This window comes from Ciconia boyciana, chromosome 6 (assembly GCF_034638445.1).
Source record: "Ciconia boyciana chromosome 6, ASM3463844v1, whole genome shotgun sequence".
NCBI classification, from domain to species: Eukaryota; Metazoa; Chordata; class Aves; order Ciconiiformes; family Ciconiidae; genus Ciconia; species Ciconia boyciana.
This window is the reverse complement of record NC_132939.1, coordinates 59,270,587-59,288,443: the sequence shown is the minus strand read 5'-3', so window position 1 is coordinate 59,288,443 and position 17,857 is coordinate 59,270,587. Positions and strand designations below refer to the sequence as shown.

The 17,857-nt window shown below is 40.6% G+C and overlaps 1 protein-coding gene and 1 long non-coding RNA gene across 5 annotated transcripts in view; one reads left to right on the top strand and one right to left on the bottom strand.

Annotated features, from left to right (window-relative positions):
* PPP2R5C (protein phosphatase 2 regulatory subunit B'gamma) overlaps window positions 1-14,480 on the bottom strand; it is an 82,862-nt gene extending 68,382 nt beyond the window's left edge. For both annotated transcript variants that reach the window (XM_072864394.1, XM_072864395.1), the window contains exons 1-2: window positions 14,351-14,480; window positions 12,554-12,619 (exon numbers count right to left, since the gene is read on the bottom strand). In XM_072864394.1, coding sequence (XP_072720495.1) covers window positions 12,554-12,619; window positions 14,351-14,377 — 93 coding nt within the window. In that variant the 5' untranslated portion in view covers window positions 14,378-14,480. The remainder of the gene's footprint in view (window positions 1-12,553; window positions 12,620-14,350) is intronic.
* Window positions 14,481-14,663: 183 nt separating this feature from the next.
* LOC140652892 (uncharacterized) overlaps window positions 14,664-17,857 on the top strand; it is a 50,011-nt gene continuing 46,817 nt past the window's right edge. For 2 of the 3 annotated variants that reach the window (XR_012042971.1, XR_012042970.1), the window contains exon 1: window positions 14,664-15,166. This is a non-coding gene — a long non-coding RNA (uncharacterized lncRNA). The remainder of the gene's footprint in view (window positions 15,167-17,857) is intronic. The other variant, XR_012042972.1, reaches the window with a different exon arrangement.

The following is a 17,857-nucleotide window of genomic DNA, read 5'->3' as shown; positions in this document are numbered from 1 at the left end:
GATAACTGGCCTCCAGAGCTTGCAGATAACCATCCCTTGGATAGAAGGGCACCTCGAGAAAGTGAGTTAAGTCGACCTAAGCCACGCAACTCAGCGATCTTAACCACTCCTCTAAAAAGAAAAGAAATTCAGACTAACAATTCTGTGTATTCATTTGCTGAAGATTTCAAGGTAACATAACTTTTTATGAAGGTACAGTGCTCATTAGTTCAGATCAAAGAGCCAACCAAGCTCAGCTTCTTCCTGCCAGTAACAAACCAAACTACTTCAGAAACCACAACTCCTGAGAATAACTGATGGACATTCTGCTACACCAGTAAACAATTCAACTTATTCAACACTGGAACAGTCAAACTACAGATACGTTTTTATCAATTATCTCCCTGTGACTAGAATGGGAAACACCTAGTCTTCCCCTTGTTCTGGCAAACAGCTCCCTCCTACCCGAATGTTTATATACTCATAGACACATTCAATTCCAAAAGTGCTGATAAACTGCTAAAAATGTGTAAGAATTAGTCAGAAAAAGTTAGATTGAGAATGTGTTTCTTCAGATCATAATTAAAACACAACCCTTGGGTTTTCTGATCAATTTATTTTTTAAAAGCTAGAGCTTTACATACTTTTATGAACATGAAGACAATCAGGACCAGTGTGATTCTGACTTAACTTCTGCTTTTAACAATTGAAAAAACCAGAGTTTATATTCCTCAGTTCCTCTGACTAAGCTTAAAATTAATTCAAAAGAATAAAAGGCAGGGAGGAGAGAAAGAGGTTTCTTGCCAGTCACAACAGTTCAAGATAGGTAGTCCTTGCATCCCTTCTTCCCTAGAGTCCTCCTGCATCAAGTAGGATGTGGTACATTCCTTGTCTTAACATCACTGTTTTGAGCAAAGTTGGATCCTTCATCCCCCCAGGTCGTACACAGGCAAGTATAGATCAGAGCACAACACTAAGTTTGTGACCAGGGAAAGAAAGATGCAAGTAGACCAAGCACATCTGCAGTTACAGCCATTTTTTCTTTTTAAATTAAATGGATCAAACAGCCCACATAGCAACTTTTACTTTTGGCCAGCCGTCTAAGACGTAAGAGAGAGAGTACTGGGATCTGGAAGGAGGGTCCATCCTGCATCACAGGTACATCAACAAGTCTTTCAGAAGACCCTATTCTTCCCCTTCTGACAGTCCCCCCAAAAACCGGTATTCAAGCTACCTTGACCAAACATGGGCAACCAGAAGAACTCTGTCTGACCTTACCTTTCAAAGCACATTCACTAATAACTGAATTAGACCAAATCACACAAAGTCTTCCACTCCACAAAATCAAGAGGGCTTCCAAGCCAAGCCTAGAGTGGGGTCAACTCTACAATGATGCAGCAAACTTTCATACTGCTTTCTAAGATAAACTGGTCAGAGCAGGGTAAGGATTCGAAGATGACAGTAAAATCACCTGGATGCACCTATCATTCAAGAATACAAAAATTGGATGGCTTACTAGTGACAAAAATCAGATCACCTCCTAAGCACAAGGCAAGACATATTCTCTCCCTCTGCCTGAACATGGTGCTAGGGAGTATCCTATATGGTGTTTCTTGACACATATCAGTCTAACACTAATCTGCAAATTTCTTCCCTCTAATGAGTATCAGCACTGAATTCAAGTTTATATCAGTGTGTACACCATCCCCGGATGGCAGCAGCAAGCCACATACCAGCAAGAATCTCGATAAAAACTCTGGACTACAAGATCCAGATAGGTGAACTTTGTACCAATTAACACATAATTAAGACTCCCTGTGAAATGCAGGTACACAGAGTGAAAAGCACAGAATGCTTTTTATGAGAATCATTACTCTGAATCTGAGAACAGAGGGAGAATGCTTATATTAATGCAGAATTAATCCCTTCCTTCTTTTCCTTTTGGTATAGCAAGTAGTCTCCATGGGTTTATTTTTCATTAAGATAAAGAGAGGTCTGATCTATAGCACCCAGAAGGTGTCATTTCTTGCCAAGGCAGTCTCCGAAGGGGCTATGAATGCATTCTGGATTGTATATACTTACAATGAAACCGAAATACAATTTACTGAACCTAAAAAATAACATGAGAAAACATGAAAGGGACATTTACAGCCTCATTTTCAAAACTGTATGAGGGCCCAGCATGTAATCAAAATAATTTGGCTAAGAGGTTGAGGCCCAATACATAATCAATATCATTAGGCTGAGAAGTTGAACTTAATTTAATCTCTTGAGATGAGAACTGAAATCAAAGATCAAGGAGTCAAAATGGGTGGAAAGCAGTTAAAAGCCTTCTGTGCAGTTTTTTTTCCCCTCTGCAGTAACTTCAAAGTAGTGTGAAAATCTCTGAACACTCCAGGAATCTTGAACTCTGCCACAGAGCTCTCTCCTTTGCAGATCTTAATTTACTGCTCTGTTTTGGGGGTGTGAACAGGGACAGATCATATCTGGCACATGGCCCAGTAGCCATCAACTTGGTAATATATCCACAGCATACCTGCAGGAGGTAGGCTGGTGGTGTTAGATTAGCAGCTGGGATCAAGGCAAGTTGTTCAAGACAGCACACTACCAGGAGAGTGGCATTTATCAGCTGATTTCAATGCTGTGCTATTAACACCACCAGTTCAACATGCCTTCCATGAGGACAACATCAGAATAAACTCTTGTTATTATGGTATAAAAGATATGGCTTGACAGAGCTATCCAGAGAGTCTGCAGCAAATTCTAGTTCATGCAAGTAGTGCCCAATCACTGGTAAGGAGTTTGTTATGGAGCAACTAGCTATGACCTTTAACATCAGTATTTTCAATCTACAGAGACTCAGTGCAAACTGTACAAAGCTTGACGTGGATTCTTAATCGTCTGGACACATAAAAAGGGGCACTGATCCATAACCAACCCAGTTAAAGCAGGGAAATGACATGCTTGTTGGGTACCATTTTAGATGGCAAACAGTTCTGAGGTTCTCACTTTGATGAAGATTCTTGCTACTATGCCATTAGTGTTCACCAGTTTCACCACCGCAAGACTGTCTGGACAGACAACTTATGGAGGAGCCTCTGGAGATGCAGCTTATGATGCTGAAGGCTTTGGTTGGTTTCACACAGACTGCAATTTAGATTTCTATTTTTTTTCCTCAACAAAATCATTTACCAGAATGATACCTGGATTGGCCTGCTAGAATGATCTTTGCAGCTGCCTTTCTAACAAGTATGTTTATTATCGTTAAAGATTCTCTCAATGGTTGAGATACACTGGATAGTACAGTGGTAGTCTCAGCACAACTTACTATGTTTTTATTTGGTAAGATAGCAAGAGCTGCATCCTAAAGCTTTGAGGATCCATGTTATTATAATTATAAACAAAAAATTAATTTTTCAACTGGGTGGTGATGACAAAGTTTATGTATTTTAGCACACTGTAATCAGCACTCACTGATTTACATTGTGGTACTTGTTTAGCAACTGTGATTTTGCATTTACATATAGCAATGCTACTACTGGCTATTCTTGATGTCTAACTATGGAGTTCCATTAGTGTTTTGTCAGAGACAACATGGAGTTTCTTGAATTGCATCAGTGACTGGGAAGTTCCCTATGAGCAGTGAAGGTGATCTGGCACTCTGCACTGTGGAGGGGTGTCCATGGCAAGTTTTACAGTCACAGACCATTTTAGAACACCGATCTACAACCTGCTGAAGCTATTCTGCCTTTCTTGCTAGCATTTATTTTTCAAGACACAAAGCATTACTTGTATTCCCTGTTAGCTGCTCGCACGCACAGCTCAAATTTTATCTTCTAAAGAATTGTATCATCACAGCTTTATGCAATACACTTTACTTGCAACACATCAACCAATCCTGACAATTGCCAAAGATGTCTCAGCTCAGTGTACTGTATCCTTGACATTCTTGCACTGTGATTTTACATTCATAGTTAAAGATCAGTAGCATAAGGCTTGGTTTCCATTTGCTCCTTGTAAACTTAATTTTAACTAGTTTACTCCAGGAGCGAACTGACATTTGCTTCCTTTCAGTCAGAGATCAGATCTGCAGCCTGGGGTTGTAGAGTATTGACAAAGATTATCATCTTTGTCTGGTGCCCAGGCTCAGACTGTAAGCGGATTCACCCTGTTTTGCGTTTGCTGAAACACCACCACTAGTGAGCACCTGGTACTTCACAAACTTAGGCAGCAAGGCAACATTTGTTTCTTAATGCACCTTCTATTATGAAACTTCAAAGAAACAAATGCCCCCCAAAAAGTAAAATTTGTTACTTGCAACCGTCAGTTAACTAATTAAATATGATTAAAACCAGATAATGTCCTAAGTATTATTTCAAAACATTTATATAAATACAGAGATAAAGAATCTGAATAAATGATGGCCTGTCTTAAATCACTTTAGTTCTTGATTTTCAATTGTAATCTCTCTCTTAACAGCCTGGATCACCCTTTTACTTTTAAAAAACCAAACAAAAACTACTGTTGTGCTTCTCTTTTTAGATATATATACACACACATATATATGTATGGTTCCCTCCTTCATATATATGAAGGAGAACCTACACAAACTCATCTCATTTGCTTTAAGCCCCAACTCCTATACTCTGTTGTAAATTTTAATTATATAAAGCTACTGATAAGCTAAGGCTACTGTATATGTGGCTTTACCAATGATGTCTGTATTCTTGTGCTCCCCGATCCATAATAGTTTCTCATTTCACATACTCCCATTGAAATCTTTTTTGCTTTGCCCCTCACTCCTCAATTTCGTATTTGTATTAGATGCTATGTAAGAGAGGTAAGAGAGTTACAGCCCATGACAAGGTTCCTGGGCATTTTAGTAGTATAACCACCACCTTGACTACTTCTAAAGAACTGTTACACCAAATCATTTCATCTTTGTCTGTCATCATGCTTTTATTTTACATGTCACTAGAAAAGTTTACTTTTCAGTACTTCAGACTGCTAAACTGAGCAGTGATGAGGAAGTGTATTAAGTTATAGTCACTATAGAGGTGTACCAAATGATAATATTTGTCAGTCATCTTTTAAGAAATATATTCAGGAATGGGGCAGGATTATTTTCCTATAATTTTTTTTTTTTAATTGGCCCCAAAAGCCTGTTGGGGGAGGAAGGGGGAAACATAAAACACAGGAAAAAAAACAAAGCCTACCATCTCACTCCTAGATTTACAAATTTATTCTGGCTTCAAATGAAATTGCGGGAAAAAACAAATGATTTAATGTTTGTAAAGTCAGTGAACATACAGATGGATTCAATAGCTACCTGTTTTTTCTTACAATTTGTATTCTCTGTGGGGTAACTATATTAATAATTCTGTATTACACATATGCATTAATGAACACCTGAGTCCTCTCAAAGTTTAAGGAGCTGTAGGCCTTAACTCTTATGAAAAAAACTTAGAAAGAATGTGAAACAAAGGATGAAAAGGATGTTTTCAGTTTACAAACTGGTGATATCAATTTTTGAAGACCACTTTGCTCTCTTTGATTAGAACACCCTTTGCCTTCACTGCTGTGTTTCCATTCAGGAAAGATTCAGAGACTTTAAAAGCATGATTAGGAAGTAGAGGATAGCAAGTACTAAAACAAACCACAAACCAAAGACCTCACACATCATATGTTACACAAGTAGTTGTCAGCATTGTGTAAGAACTAAGAAGGGCATAGGATCCTGTTTTCAGAAGCATCTCCATTTAGGTAACAAAATATTTGTATACAGCAGTGTTTGGTACATTTCTTTAATCAATTCAATTAGTTTTAAAAGCATAATATTAAAGTTACATAACAAGCACTGTTAAGGTAACCTCTTTCACTAATCTGTATTAAGATATATTTGCTTTAGATGCAGAAGGAAATTCCGATTCCCAAAAATAAGGCAAGATGTCAATAAAAATTGAAAATAGGAAATTAGAGAAGTTAAACACAAACAAAAAACTGCATAGCTGCTTTAAGAGTAACACATACTGCATCTTTCTAGTCAGTAAAGATCACCTCATTTAGCACTAAAGGGTATATTCCCTTAAGTATTTTTCACTGGTTACACCTTATAAGACTTAAGTATTTTTCAATGGTTATATCAACCCATTAAAAAATTCTCTTTAGGAAAGAAAATCAGAACTGCAAGCCATGAGCAAAAATTAGTTTTCAAATTAATTTTTTTAAAGAAGCTGGCATACCAATTTAAAGACAAACCAACAAAAAAACGCCAAAGCCCACAGAGTTTATTTACGCAGCTGATAGAGAAAAATCCATCCTGATTTTACATGCAGTTTTGGTTTAAAGTCCTGTTTTGCTAATGTTAGAAGTAAAATCCCAAACCAACAGCCCTGGAAAGCTTCAGAAAACAGAAGGCCTAGTACTGTCCATTTATAGCCATTCTGCAATTCGAACTTGAGAGGACTAGTTGTTCAAAATTCCAAATTTATTTAATAATATGAGTATCTGTCTTCTTCCAAATGAAAGACCACCAATTTCCAAATCAATTTTATCTACTGCATGGGACTGACTCATGAAAACACTGGCTACTTCGCCTATCAGTCCAGCCAGGACATATTACCAAATACATACTGAAGAAACAGCTAGGGTACAGCTAGGTTTGTTAGACACCGTATACACCAGACAAACATAGCTTATTGATTTGTCCCACTGAAAACTTGGGGGCTTGAGGATGCTTTATCACAGGCTATCAGCCATTCCTGATCTAGACAGCTATATAAACTGGCATCAAACCGACAGTAAGGTAAGGAGTACTACCCAAACCCTTAAAACACTGTTTAATGTTATAAATAAATTAATACTTAACTTCAGGCATTAATTAAAAGAGATAAATATATCTAAATATATCTCTTTTAAAAAGACGTTTGTTTCTATGAAGAACAAATGCAGAAGAATCTTATACCTCAAAGATGCTGAACTCAATGCATCCAAAAATGCCATGCCACTGAGTAACAGGCTACCCATCTAACAATAACAATGGAAAAGAGCTTAAGTGACAGCTGCTTTACATAAGTGGCAATAAAAAGAACATACACTGAATCACATGCAAGTACAAATTAGCATACTAAACAATTAAAACTGGATTATCTCAGCTGATTGAAAGAAAGTTCTGTGGCAAGAAGATACTTCCAGAAATTATTTAGGAGCAGTCCCAGTCCTAATACATGTAAACAAGGGGGGTAAAAAACCCACAGAACTTATGGAAAGGTATTCTCCCCTCCCCCCAGACCTCAAGCTCCTCTTCTGTAGTCCCTAATGAGTTGCCTAATAAGTACTTAACTGTGCTAAGCCTTTCAACTATAACTTTAAAAATTCTGAAGTAGAAAAATCTAGTCACAAGCTAGACACTGTATAAGAGTCTCCATACGCCGTCTTCAAGGTTAGATCAGGTATGTTTGTGTCTCAGGGTTACTAATAACTGGTACAGCATCTTAAATAGCATTGCAATGAAAATCACAAACAGGAAACGAGAAAAATAAGCAACAGTATATAGAAAATGTTATATTCTAAATAACTTTCTGCCACGGATTCACAGGAACCTGTTAACACAAAAAATGCTGGATTTATTGCTTTTGTCTATTCCTAGTTTTCCTTTTAACATTAGGACACTTCTACATATGATCTCTGCTAAGAAACCCACACAAAACCATCAACGCCACTTCTACTCCCCATCCCTTTTTTAATTTATTATTTTTAAGGAAAGTGGCAATCATATGTGCACATGTGATCAGGAATCAGTAAAAGAAGTAATGAGAATACTGATAGTCTTTCCCCACTGTGTGCTGGCTAATGTAGGAAAGGTGATTATAGATAACTGGATAGCCACCTCTCAAAGTTCCTTCAGAGAGATTAAAGCCCTTACTTTTGCTGAAGTATTTTAAAGACAGCCCATTAAAGAGATTTCCGTAATTTCGTTACCATTCCCAAAAAACATTACTGCTATGTTGAATAGCTTAAGAAATTAACTTTTAAATAAAAAAGGCTTCACAAAGCAGGGAAGAAAAACCTCCGAAAACAAAGCCTGACAAAATTGCTGCACTGAAAGCTATTACCAGTGTTTAATAAACCTACTGAAAAGTGATGGCTGCGAGACAGTGGTAGGACAGAAGCGTGGATCAGTACTTAACAAAGCTTTTTAATTTTTTTTTTTTCCAATTGGTTTCAACAGTGATTAGAATCTGACATTAGCAACACATGCTGTTAATAAATCAAGCAATTTCTTGCACGGCAAGAAAACTGGCCAATGCAGTTTGTATTTTATTATATTTTGATTTGTCTGTATTCAATAAAAATACCTTTAAAGTAGAAAGAACCAACCAGGGCAGCACATGGAAACAATGAGATAATACACACAAACACACACACTCCTCAAACCACATTAGTCTTCCGTTTGCTGTTCTGCATGGCAGAAGAACTTGAAGAAAGAGTTATGATTTCTGTTCTTGTTTGTTGAAAGTCACCAAGCCAATACTTTCTTAAGCAACAAAAGTAGTCTTTCCCTTCTACAGACTACTCAGCACCTAGATTCAAAATGAATACAATTTTAAATTTAGAAGTTTCATGCCTTCTTAAACCAGTTCAGATAGGTGACTGGGAGTGATAGCATCTTCTAGGTCTATTACTGCCTTGGATGAAAGGTTACCAGCTACTTCTGACCTTTCCATCCCCCAGGTGAACCACAACAGTGAATTGTCCAAGTGTTCCTAGACCATTGCAGTGATTGGTAAAAAGTGCAGGTTTTAGAACATACATTCCCACAGGCAAAACAGACAGAAATGAGTCTATAGGGTTAAAATTTTAACTTCCTTCCCCTGTGGTTGTATTTGAAAACTACTGCTGAAGTACTGTAAGAAACACTTGAATTTTTAGAAGTGTTAGGTTTTTGCTAGAGATCGAAAAAGGTAATGTTTCTCAACAACCATTAACTGTGACCAAGCCACCTCTTTCTAAAGAAATTAGACTGACCATAAGTTACTACTGCCTTAACTCAAAAGGAGACCTCCACACCTCTGTGACAAAACAGAACTCTACAACAAAACTTACCTGTGAGGCAAGTAACTTCTAAAAAGGCCAGTTAGGTCACAGGGAATATGTCCACAAGCTACTAAGTGTTGGCATAGCCAAGCCCCACACCCAGACTTTTTTTTTTATTTGTTTGTGTCCTGAGTATAGGTTTTTGGAACTGGTAAACACCCCCCGCCCCCCCAAGTATCTTACCAGAGTAGAGACACTACTCCCACACAGAGGAAAAACAATCTGAAGACACTAATATCCTGGACTAATTACTGAAGTAAGTTATACTTTAAGTTATACTTAAAGGAATAGATTCAGTTGTTCTGGCAACTATTTAGTCTAATTCATTAATGTTTACTAAGAGGTTACAAACTAAAGTTAGATGGGAGCTTAATAATATTAGCCTTTTTCTTAAGTGTTCAAAAAGTAAACAATATGTGCAACTGGAATAATTGCATTAGGGTACAGAACAATGAGGTGCCCTCACCTCATACATACTGTGCATTTCTGGTACCTCCCTCACGAAAAGGGGAACAAAACACAGAAACAGAGAAGGACAATCAAAGTAATGGAAATCCTCCCAGCTAGGGGAGATTAAGCAGGGCTTGGGCCAGGGGCAGGAAATCTACAGATGACAATATAAGAAGTCATTTAAATAATTAATAATATGAAAACACCCCAGCTAAGCAACCTTCTAAGCCACGTACTGGCTTACAGAAAAGCATACCAGGATGGAAGACCATACATCTACTCTGTTTCTGAATCTCTCTTATCAGCTACTGACCGCACAGCAAATATGAAGCAACATGGACCTCTCTCTTTATGTAGTATGGCTCTTTTGGTATTATATCAAGTAACTAAGGCATGGGTAATGCAAAAAAAATCATCTTGTATTCCTTCCCCTAAACATCTGCTTGGTGGGAATGCTGGAGACAGGAAAATAGGCAAGACGGACTTTGCTTTCAAACACAACTATGATGGGATTCTTTGAGATTTAAATGAAGAGGACTTCAGTAGGTCACCTGTGTGCTGCAGCTACTATTTAGTACTTCTGCAAGTACTACATGCTCATGGGCTATTGCTGAGATTTTCAAACTGAGACAAGTTATCAGCTTAAGTCACTTTCACCCCCTTTTAGCATGGGCATCCTGACCTGGCATACCAGGAATCATTTCAATCCCTTTTCAAACTTGCTGTACTGCTTCACTCAACTGAAATCTTGTTTCCCTGACTGCAAGACAGGAAAAACACTTGTTCATTTTTGTAAATATTAAGATCTGTTGTGCTTTTTTATCTATAGAAGTCCAAGGCATCATGAATTTAGTTAAGTGCTATAAAAATGTCTATAAATAAAGTATTTGTGGGATGCTGCTGCTTGTGTTGTCCCTGTTCTTTGAACAGCAGACAGTTTCTAGTCTTTACAATCTGTCATTTGCATTAAATGCATATGCATTAAATGCATTTTGAGAAAAAAAAAATAATGAAATGAACCAGCATATTTCCAAATCTACTCATAGTTTAGAAAGGGATTTTTAAAAAGCCATGTTAAAACACATGTACAAGGAAATTGAAGACAACCTTCTTCAAAGAAAAAACCAAACAAACCCTAAAAACGTATTAACAGTGTGTTCCAGAATATTTCTATATTTACTAATCTTCACTATGTTAACAAATAGCCTCCTTTCTGCTCATATAAGCACCAGCTAACATACATCACGATTACAGCCAGCCACATTAGAATGCAAAGTCTACATTACTATTTGTGTGCAATTATTCTATTAATTAAGTTAATGAGTCAAGCACTGAGGTGTTCAAAATTGTATGGAGACTAAATAATGCCCACTGGGAATGGCAATCCTAGTATATGTGCCAGTCACGTTCCCAGTCCCTTTCCCATTCTACCCCTACTCACATATTATTAAGTACCACAGATAATATAAGTAAACTGTACTTTTCATTGGGAATTCCACCTGGAAAGACAACTGAAAAAGAAAAATGCATGAACACGACAACATATTCTCCTATTGAGATTCGTGTCTCTCACATTTTAAGTTAAAAAAAAGCTAGATCTGCAAACACAGAAAGAAATTACAAAGAAAACAGCATATACATTTTCAGTTAACATTTAAAGCTCTCCACTAATTAACTACGGGAGCTTTACACTCTATCCTGAAGTACGAAGAAGGAATAAGAAAATCAGTTTTGGTCTCAGCAGCTTGTCATTCAGAGGCTTGAGAAAATAACCAGTCAACAAATGCACAGCAAAGAAGCTGATAATGACGAGCCTTACAATTGCACAGGAACTAAAATTACAGCCAAGTAATACTCTTTTTAACATCACAGCAATATACTGTAAAGACAGAACATATCACAATAAAGTACATCTATTTACATCATTATAAACATCTACACTGATACATTTCTTATCTCATTCTAAAAGCTTTCCTAGTAGTTAAGATCCCTCCTAGTAGCTAGGCTCCCTCCACCAAAACTCACTCTTATCTGATTTTGCCAAAAATACTTAAGTTTACAAGTTTTAATGATCTTACTAATTTGACACTAGCATGCATCCTTCTGCACAACAAACATACAAGAACTCACTGAAGTGCATCAGAAAGAGTATACTAAATATTCCCACCCACCTACCCCCAACAGTCATTTCAGGGAGGGAAAAAATGGTAAAGCTGGATAAGTATTCTGTTCTCAAACATTGTATTTCAGTATCAAGACATGTAGTTTAGAGGCCAAAATACATAAGCTTTTCAGTGTAGCATTTTACATTCAGGCTGGTATGCAGATTTTAAAGGAAATTTCAGAATCCATCTAAACAGTGGATTTCCAAATGAAGCAAATGTATTAATTCTGAGTTTCTGGATTAATGTGGGAAAGGGAGTGAATAATGATGTAATTGACCCCTTTCAAGTCACTGCACCTTCCTGGTGGGCAAAACAGAGAGCAATGCAGAAGGAAAAAAAAATCAGCATCAACAACATAACAATCAGTCATAAGTGGAACACTCCATTGTGTACCTATAAAAAGAAATCACACAACAAAACAACTGGCAGCCTTTGATTAAGCCTAAGGTCTCCTGACAATATAACAGACTAGTGACACTTAACTGACATGCCAACATCAACAGTTTGAGAGAAGAGAGCTCTGGGAATTACAGAGAACGATCGAAACTGCAATGAGCAACTAGAAGACAAGCCCAAAACCTCACAATAAGACTAGAAAATAAGATAGATGTACGCCTCATAACCGAAAAGGAAATAGATGAATATTTAAGACTGTAGCAAGCAAGTATTTATTTACTCTAAATAAAATTAACTTCCTCAAAAGCATCTTAAGTCTTAAAAACACTTTTTGTCAAATACCAGGTCAGTAGTTCCACAATCACCTGTCATGTCAAAATTATAACCATCTAGAAAAACTTAAAACACTCGTCAAAAGTCATGACAAATTTGCCTGGAAAAAACCTACATATTTTAGTAATATTTACCTCATGTTCTTGGTTATCTTGTCCATCTTTGCCACTTTTTCCACTCTTGGCTGATTTCGCAGGTTCCTTAAAAAAAGAAGTTTGCAGTCTCAGTTACTTTGAAAAGGAAATTTAGATAGATTTTCAAGTCAAGCAATTAGGTTTTTTTAGACACTCACTAAGAATATTAAAATTGACGGGACAAAAATGATACTGTACTTAACTGTCAGTCTCTACAAAGCTGTTTAGACATTTTTCACCTGCAGAAAGGTTTCTGAATTTTATTTATGCCTCAAAATTCACCCATAAAGTATATAAAGATAAGCTTTCATATAGGTAAGCAGGCAGGGACAAAGAATGCAAGTGATTTGAACCATGTCTGAGAACATACCCTTGCTCTCTTTCATTTTTAGCTTCAGGAATATTTATATTTAGTTTAGCTTTGAAACTAGCATCAGTGCACTACACATTTTACACTTCATTATTCTGTCTGTTCTTGGGGATAGAAATTCTAGTATTAGAAGTAGGTCCACAACTGAAATTTCTCCCTCCCAGCATTGTACTTAACTTGTATCCTTCACCCATAGCATATTTTTGAGATCTGTTATTCTCAGAAAAGTAAAGAAAGGTTTGAATGTTTTTAATATCAAAGGTAGCAAAGATCTTGGGAAAAAGTTAAAACAAACAAACCCCCACAAACCACAACACCCAACCTCCCTACATCTAATTTTAAAACGATGTGGAAAAACTAAAAGACAAGCAGAAGTCAACCAAATACAGAAGGTCTAGAGGGACAGCAGCTGGATGAGGCAGACCCTATACTTCACTGTTTCTGACTTCCACTCATATGGCTAATTGCCTATCACATAAAATAAAGTGCAATCCAGTTAACTTTCTGTTGGATTTAGAAGTTTTCTGCGAACATTACTTGTGCAAGCCCCTTTCATGGCTACCGGACAAATCGCTCCTGGGAGCACCGGGAGAAACTGAGGCAAAGTGGGGCCAAAGCCAGGCCCTCTCCCATTGTCAGGAAAAGGAGGTGAAAAGATTTCGAGTGACGATTAGTGCTCCTTCAGTGCTTATGGTGATCCCCCAAGCACAACTTCAGCTGCAGCTAGAGCCACGCAGCAGTGAAACTTCCCAGGTCGGGGACCGGGCAAGCAGCTGTGGGGACCGGGCAAGCAGCTGTGGGGACCGGGCAAGCAGCTGTGGGGACAGTTCCCCCCCCCGGCTCTGCCGTGCCGCCATGAAAAACACCCCTTCCCCCCCCGCCCCAACGCACCCGGGCCAGCCCCGAAGTAAGAGACACCCCTTCCCAGCTCACCCTTCCGCCAGGCACGGCTTAGGACACGTTTCCCATCCCCTCCCTCCAGCACTCCCCCGCACGCCAAAACCACGGCCTCCCTCCACCGACTCCCTCCCTCCCGCTGCCCCCAACTCCGCGCCCGCCCGCCACGGGCTCCGCGCCCCCGCTTCGGCGGGGCGGACCCCCGGGGCCCGCCGAGACGATACCAGGACCCCCGCCAGCCGCCACGGCACCCCCCGGACTAGGCCCCACCGGGAGCTGCCCCCTCCCCAGTACCCAGGGGAAGGCGGGGGGCCGGCATACAGCGGTGAGGGGAGGGGGCTGCCCCTCGCCCGGCTCTTCCCAGCGGCACGGCGCGCCCCGCCGGCCCCCTCGGCGCCGGGCTCCGCTCGCCACTGCCGCCCCCGCACCCCGCCGCGCTCTGCCCCAGGCCCCTCCTCCCCGCGGGGCCTGCGCCCCACAGCCTCCCCGCGGGGCCGGGGCCCGGCCCCCCCCCGACCCCCCCGACTCACTTTCTCCTTCTTGTTTTTATTCGGCATGGCCGCCCCACGCGCCGCGACCGGAGAGCCGCAACCCCCGGCGGCCCCCCCCCCCGCTGCCCCCGCCCCGCGCTGCCGCTCCCCCGTCCTCGGCGGCGGCGGCCTCGGCCCTCCCCGCCCCTCCCCGCCCCCTTCCTCCTCCGCCCCCCGCCCGCCGTGAGCGGGCCGCTGCCTCCCCATTGGCTGTCCCAGTCACGTGAGCCGCGGCTCCCGGAGCGTCACCTCGTAGGCGGAGCTCGCGGCGGCTTCCCGCCCCTCACCCCTCCTGTCACACTCCCGAGCGGCGGCGGCCGGCGGGGTCGGGCCCGGCGCTCTCCCCGCTCCGCCCGGGCTGTGGGGCGGGCCCCGTGGCTCCAGCCACTCCTTGGGGTGGGCCCCGCAGGCTGAGCTGTTCCGCCCCCGCGCCCCAGTCCCGCCGCCTGTCTGAGGGGAAGCAGCCGGGCAGGCTGGGGCGTCCTGAGCTCCCCGGGCCTCCGGCAGGATCTCTCTCAGCCGGTGGCACCCCGTGGGAAGTGGGAGGTCCCCGCAGCCCCGCCGAGCCCGAGTTGCCTACCGGAGCCCGGTCTTAGGGAGGGGTATGGGCTCCGCCGCTGTGGATGCAGGGAAAGGTGGGACCGCCGTGCGGGGTCCGGGAGCCCGTCACTGGAGAGCGGCAAATGTTTAAGGAAGAAAAAAATAAAACAATATAGGGCATATCTGAAGCATGCTGGCCCTCTCATACATATCCAGTGTGGTCGTCATCAGTCTGAGGACTTCAATATATGCTTGCAGTATATGGGTAAGGAAAAGGTGAGCTTTCCATAGTTGCAGCCTGATTTTATAATAGTACCTTTATCCCTTGTTTGTTTTTAAAAGCCTGGGTGCAGACGTGTTTGTGTTCATGATGCCCACCTGTACCAGAGATAATTTTTTTTAAACAAACCGCTCTTTAATCTCTCAAAGCCAGAATGCAAAAATTGGAATAATCTTCTTAGACAAAAGAAGAAAGGTGCATGTACTTCATCTGGAAAATTTACAAACTGTGTTTATCACATGGCCAGATTAAGCCTCAAATTACCATTAGCTGAGGAAAAAGCACAGGGAATATTAATACTCATAATAATTACAAGACATAACGCATTTAAAATTTAGGTTGGACATGCTTATTAAATTCTAATTGTGCTGTGCTACTAAAGGATAGAAAAAGTACAGCCTAATAAATACCCACATAAAAGTGAAATTGATCTCCTTCCTTACCCAACCTGTGAGTATCAAAGCCAGCATGAGCAAGCAGCTGTGCTCTCATTTTTAGGAACTGGGATTTCTAATAACCACTTGTGTCTGATGTGATGATATCTAACATCAGCTTGTATCTATTATATTTGAACACTTTGCTTTTGCTGCGGTGAAAGAACAAAGAAACTTTCCCTTTTCCAGGCACTGCGAAGAAGTCTACTGACTATGGAGAACTGCTTCCTCTTGCTTGAGTCCCCTTCCTTTCCTGCTTCTGAAGTGCTAGAAAAGAAATTATGTCAGCCTTTTATCCTTTCCCTAATCTCTGGTTTGAGGATTTAGAAATGAGGCACAGCTATCACTATTGTGCTTCTGTTAACAGCCAGTCATGAATGAGTTACTACTAATAAATGAGACTTCAGACCAACATGGATTTTGAACATACTAAGAGGCAGCAAGGGAAAGAAATCTGCCTCCATCTGTAGTTTGGAGTTTGATCAGTGTATGAAAGGGTTTGTACAGCTAAGGATAAACTCGAGAGCTTCCAGTTCTTTGTTTGGTTTCAGTTTCATGGAAGCTTAAACTACTCTTAATTCCCAGCTGTTGCGTTCCTATCTCCCTCTTCTGCGCTGATGCTGGTACTGTGCAGCTCCTTAAACCAGCTCATAGAATTGATCAGGTTGAAAACTCTCCCGCCAAAGTGATGTGTTGTTTGGGTTTTTTTTTTTTGCCTTGAACTGGCACACGACCACCTGCTTCTGTAAACACTAGCACTGGCCGAAGGAAGGGGGTGGAAATATGTGGCGGGGGCGGGATGTGACCTCAACAGCCTAGATTTAGATCAGTTTAAGCAGCTTAATGAGTTTCTCATTGGCTGTTGGCCTCCTTTGTGCTTGCTATTGCTCATAGTTTTTCCAAATAATGGAAAAACTCTGTCAGTATCGTTGTTACCCAAGTACTTCTGAGTAGCAGCAGCGTGTCTGTCCTTATTTTGCTGCTAGTTGGGAAACCTTGAATCAATACGTCAGACTGAACATAGGTTCCAAAGATGGCACTGACTCAGTTAACATTTAGGAGGTTTTCTTTGTGACCACAGATGTAGAAACTCTTGTGAAAACTTGACTCCCCCTCACCTCACTTGCTGGGGAGAGTCTCATTCACCAGTAACAGAAAGCAATTGTGTTTTTCAAGGCTTTCTGTATTATATGAAATAATCAGTGGGTGGAAGTGGTTTACAAGAGAAATAGTTCCATCTGTATGCTCTAGTGTCTTCATAAAATAGGAGAATAAGACAAGTGACTTATATTTTCATGCGGTGCTAAGATGAAATCTTATTTTTACTACGGTGTTACATCACTGTGGGCCTAATTATTCTGCTACAGAGTAGGATTAACTATGTAAATAAGATGATGTAATATGAGTGTGAATATGACTATATTAACATTTGCATTAACTTCTGAACATGTTTCATGCAAACTAGATGTTTTCAAAAAACAGAACAGATTCAGACTGATTAGGTTATCTCTGTAATTAAAATAGCAAAAACTAATGCATGTAGCATAGCTTCCAATTTGCATTGGAAATGCAAACACCTGGATAATATTTAATAGCTTGAAACTGGGCCAACTGTCCAGCGTGCCAGTGAAAGGGGAGTATTTACACAGTTAGTCCTTTCCAACTGTATTGGATATTCTTTTTTTTTTTTCAACAGCAGTTGAGCAGTCATGCTCTGGCCTGAGTTTATTGAACAGATCACTGTGACTGTGATAGGGATAACAATCTTCAATTCCCAGTAGTATGATTTTACTGCTTTCCATGCACTCTCTCTAGTTTAATTGGGTGGCGTGCCAGTTCAACTTGCTAAAATGGCAGAAAACTAACTGAGCAGCGAAGACGGGAGACAATGAGACCTTTTGCCAGCAAGCTGTTAATTTGGCTCAACTAAAACTATGCAACTGCACTTGTGGACAAGGTTTGAGAAGCCAGTGAACTGTCATCATTATACATAATTGTCAAACATTGGCAGGCTGTTTCTCAGAACACTTCTTTATTGACTGAAGCAGATCTCTTCTGTTTTCTGGCACTCCATGTCAAATGTAAAGAGAGAACTGAAAACTGAAGCACCACTGGCAGTAAAGAGGCTGGGATAGATGCATTGAAATTTAAACAATTTTTCCATGCTTGTGCAGGCCAAACTACTAGTTAAGGTAACTTTCCTGTCAGGAATAGTGAAACTGCCAGATTATGTCTGAAGGAACTAACTGAGGG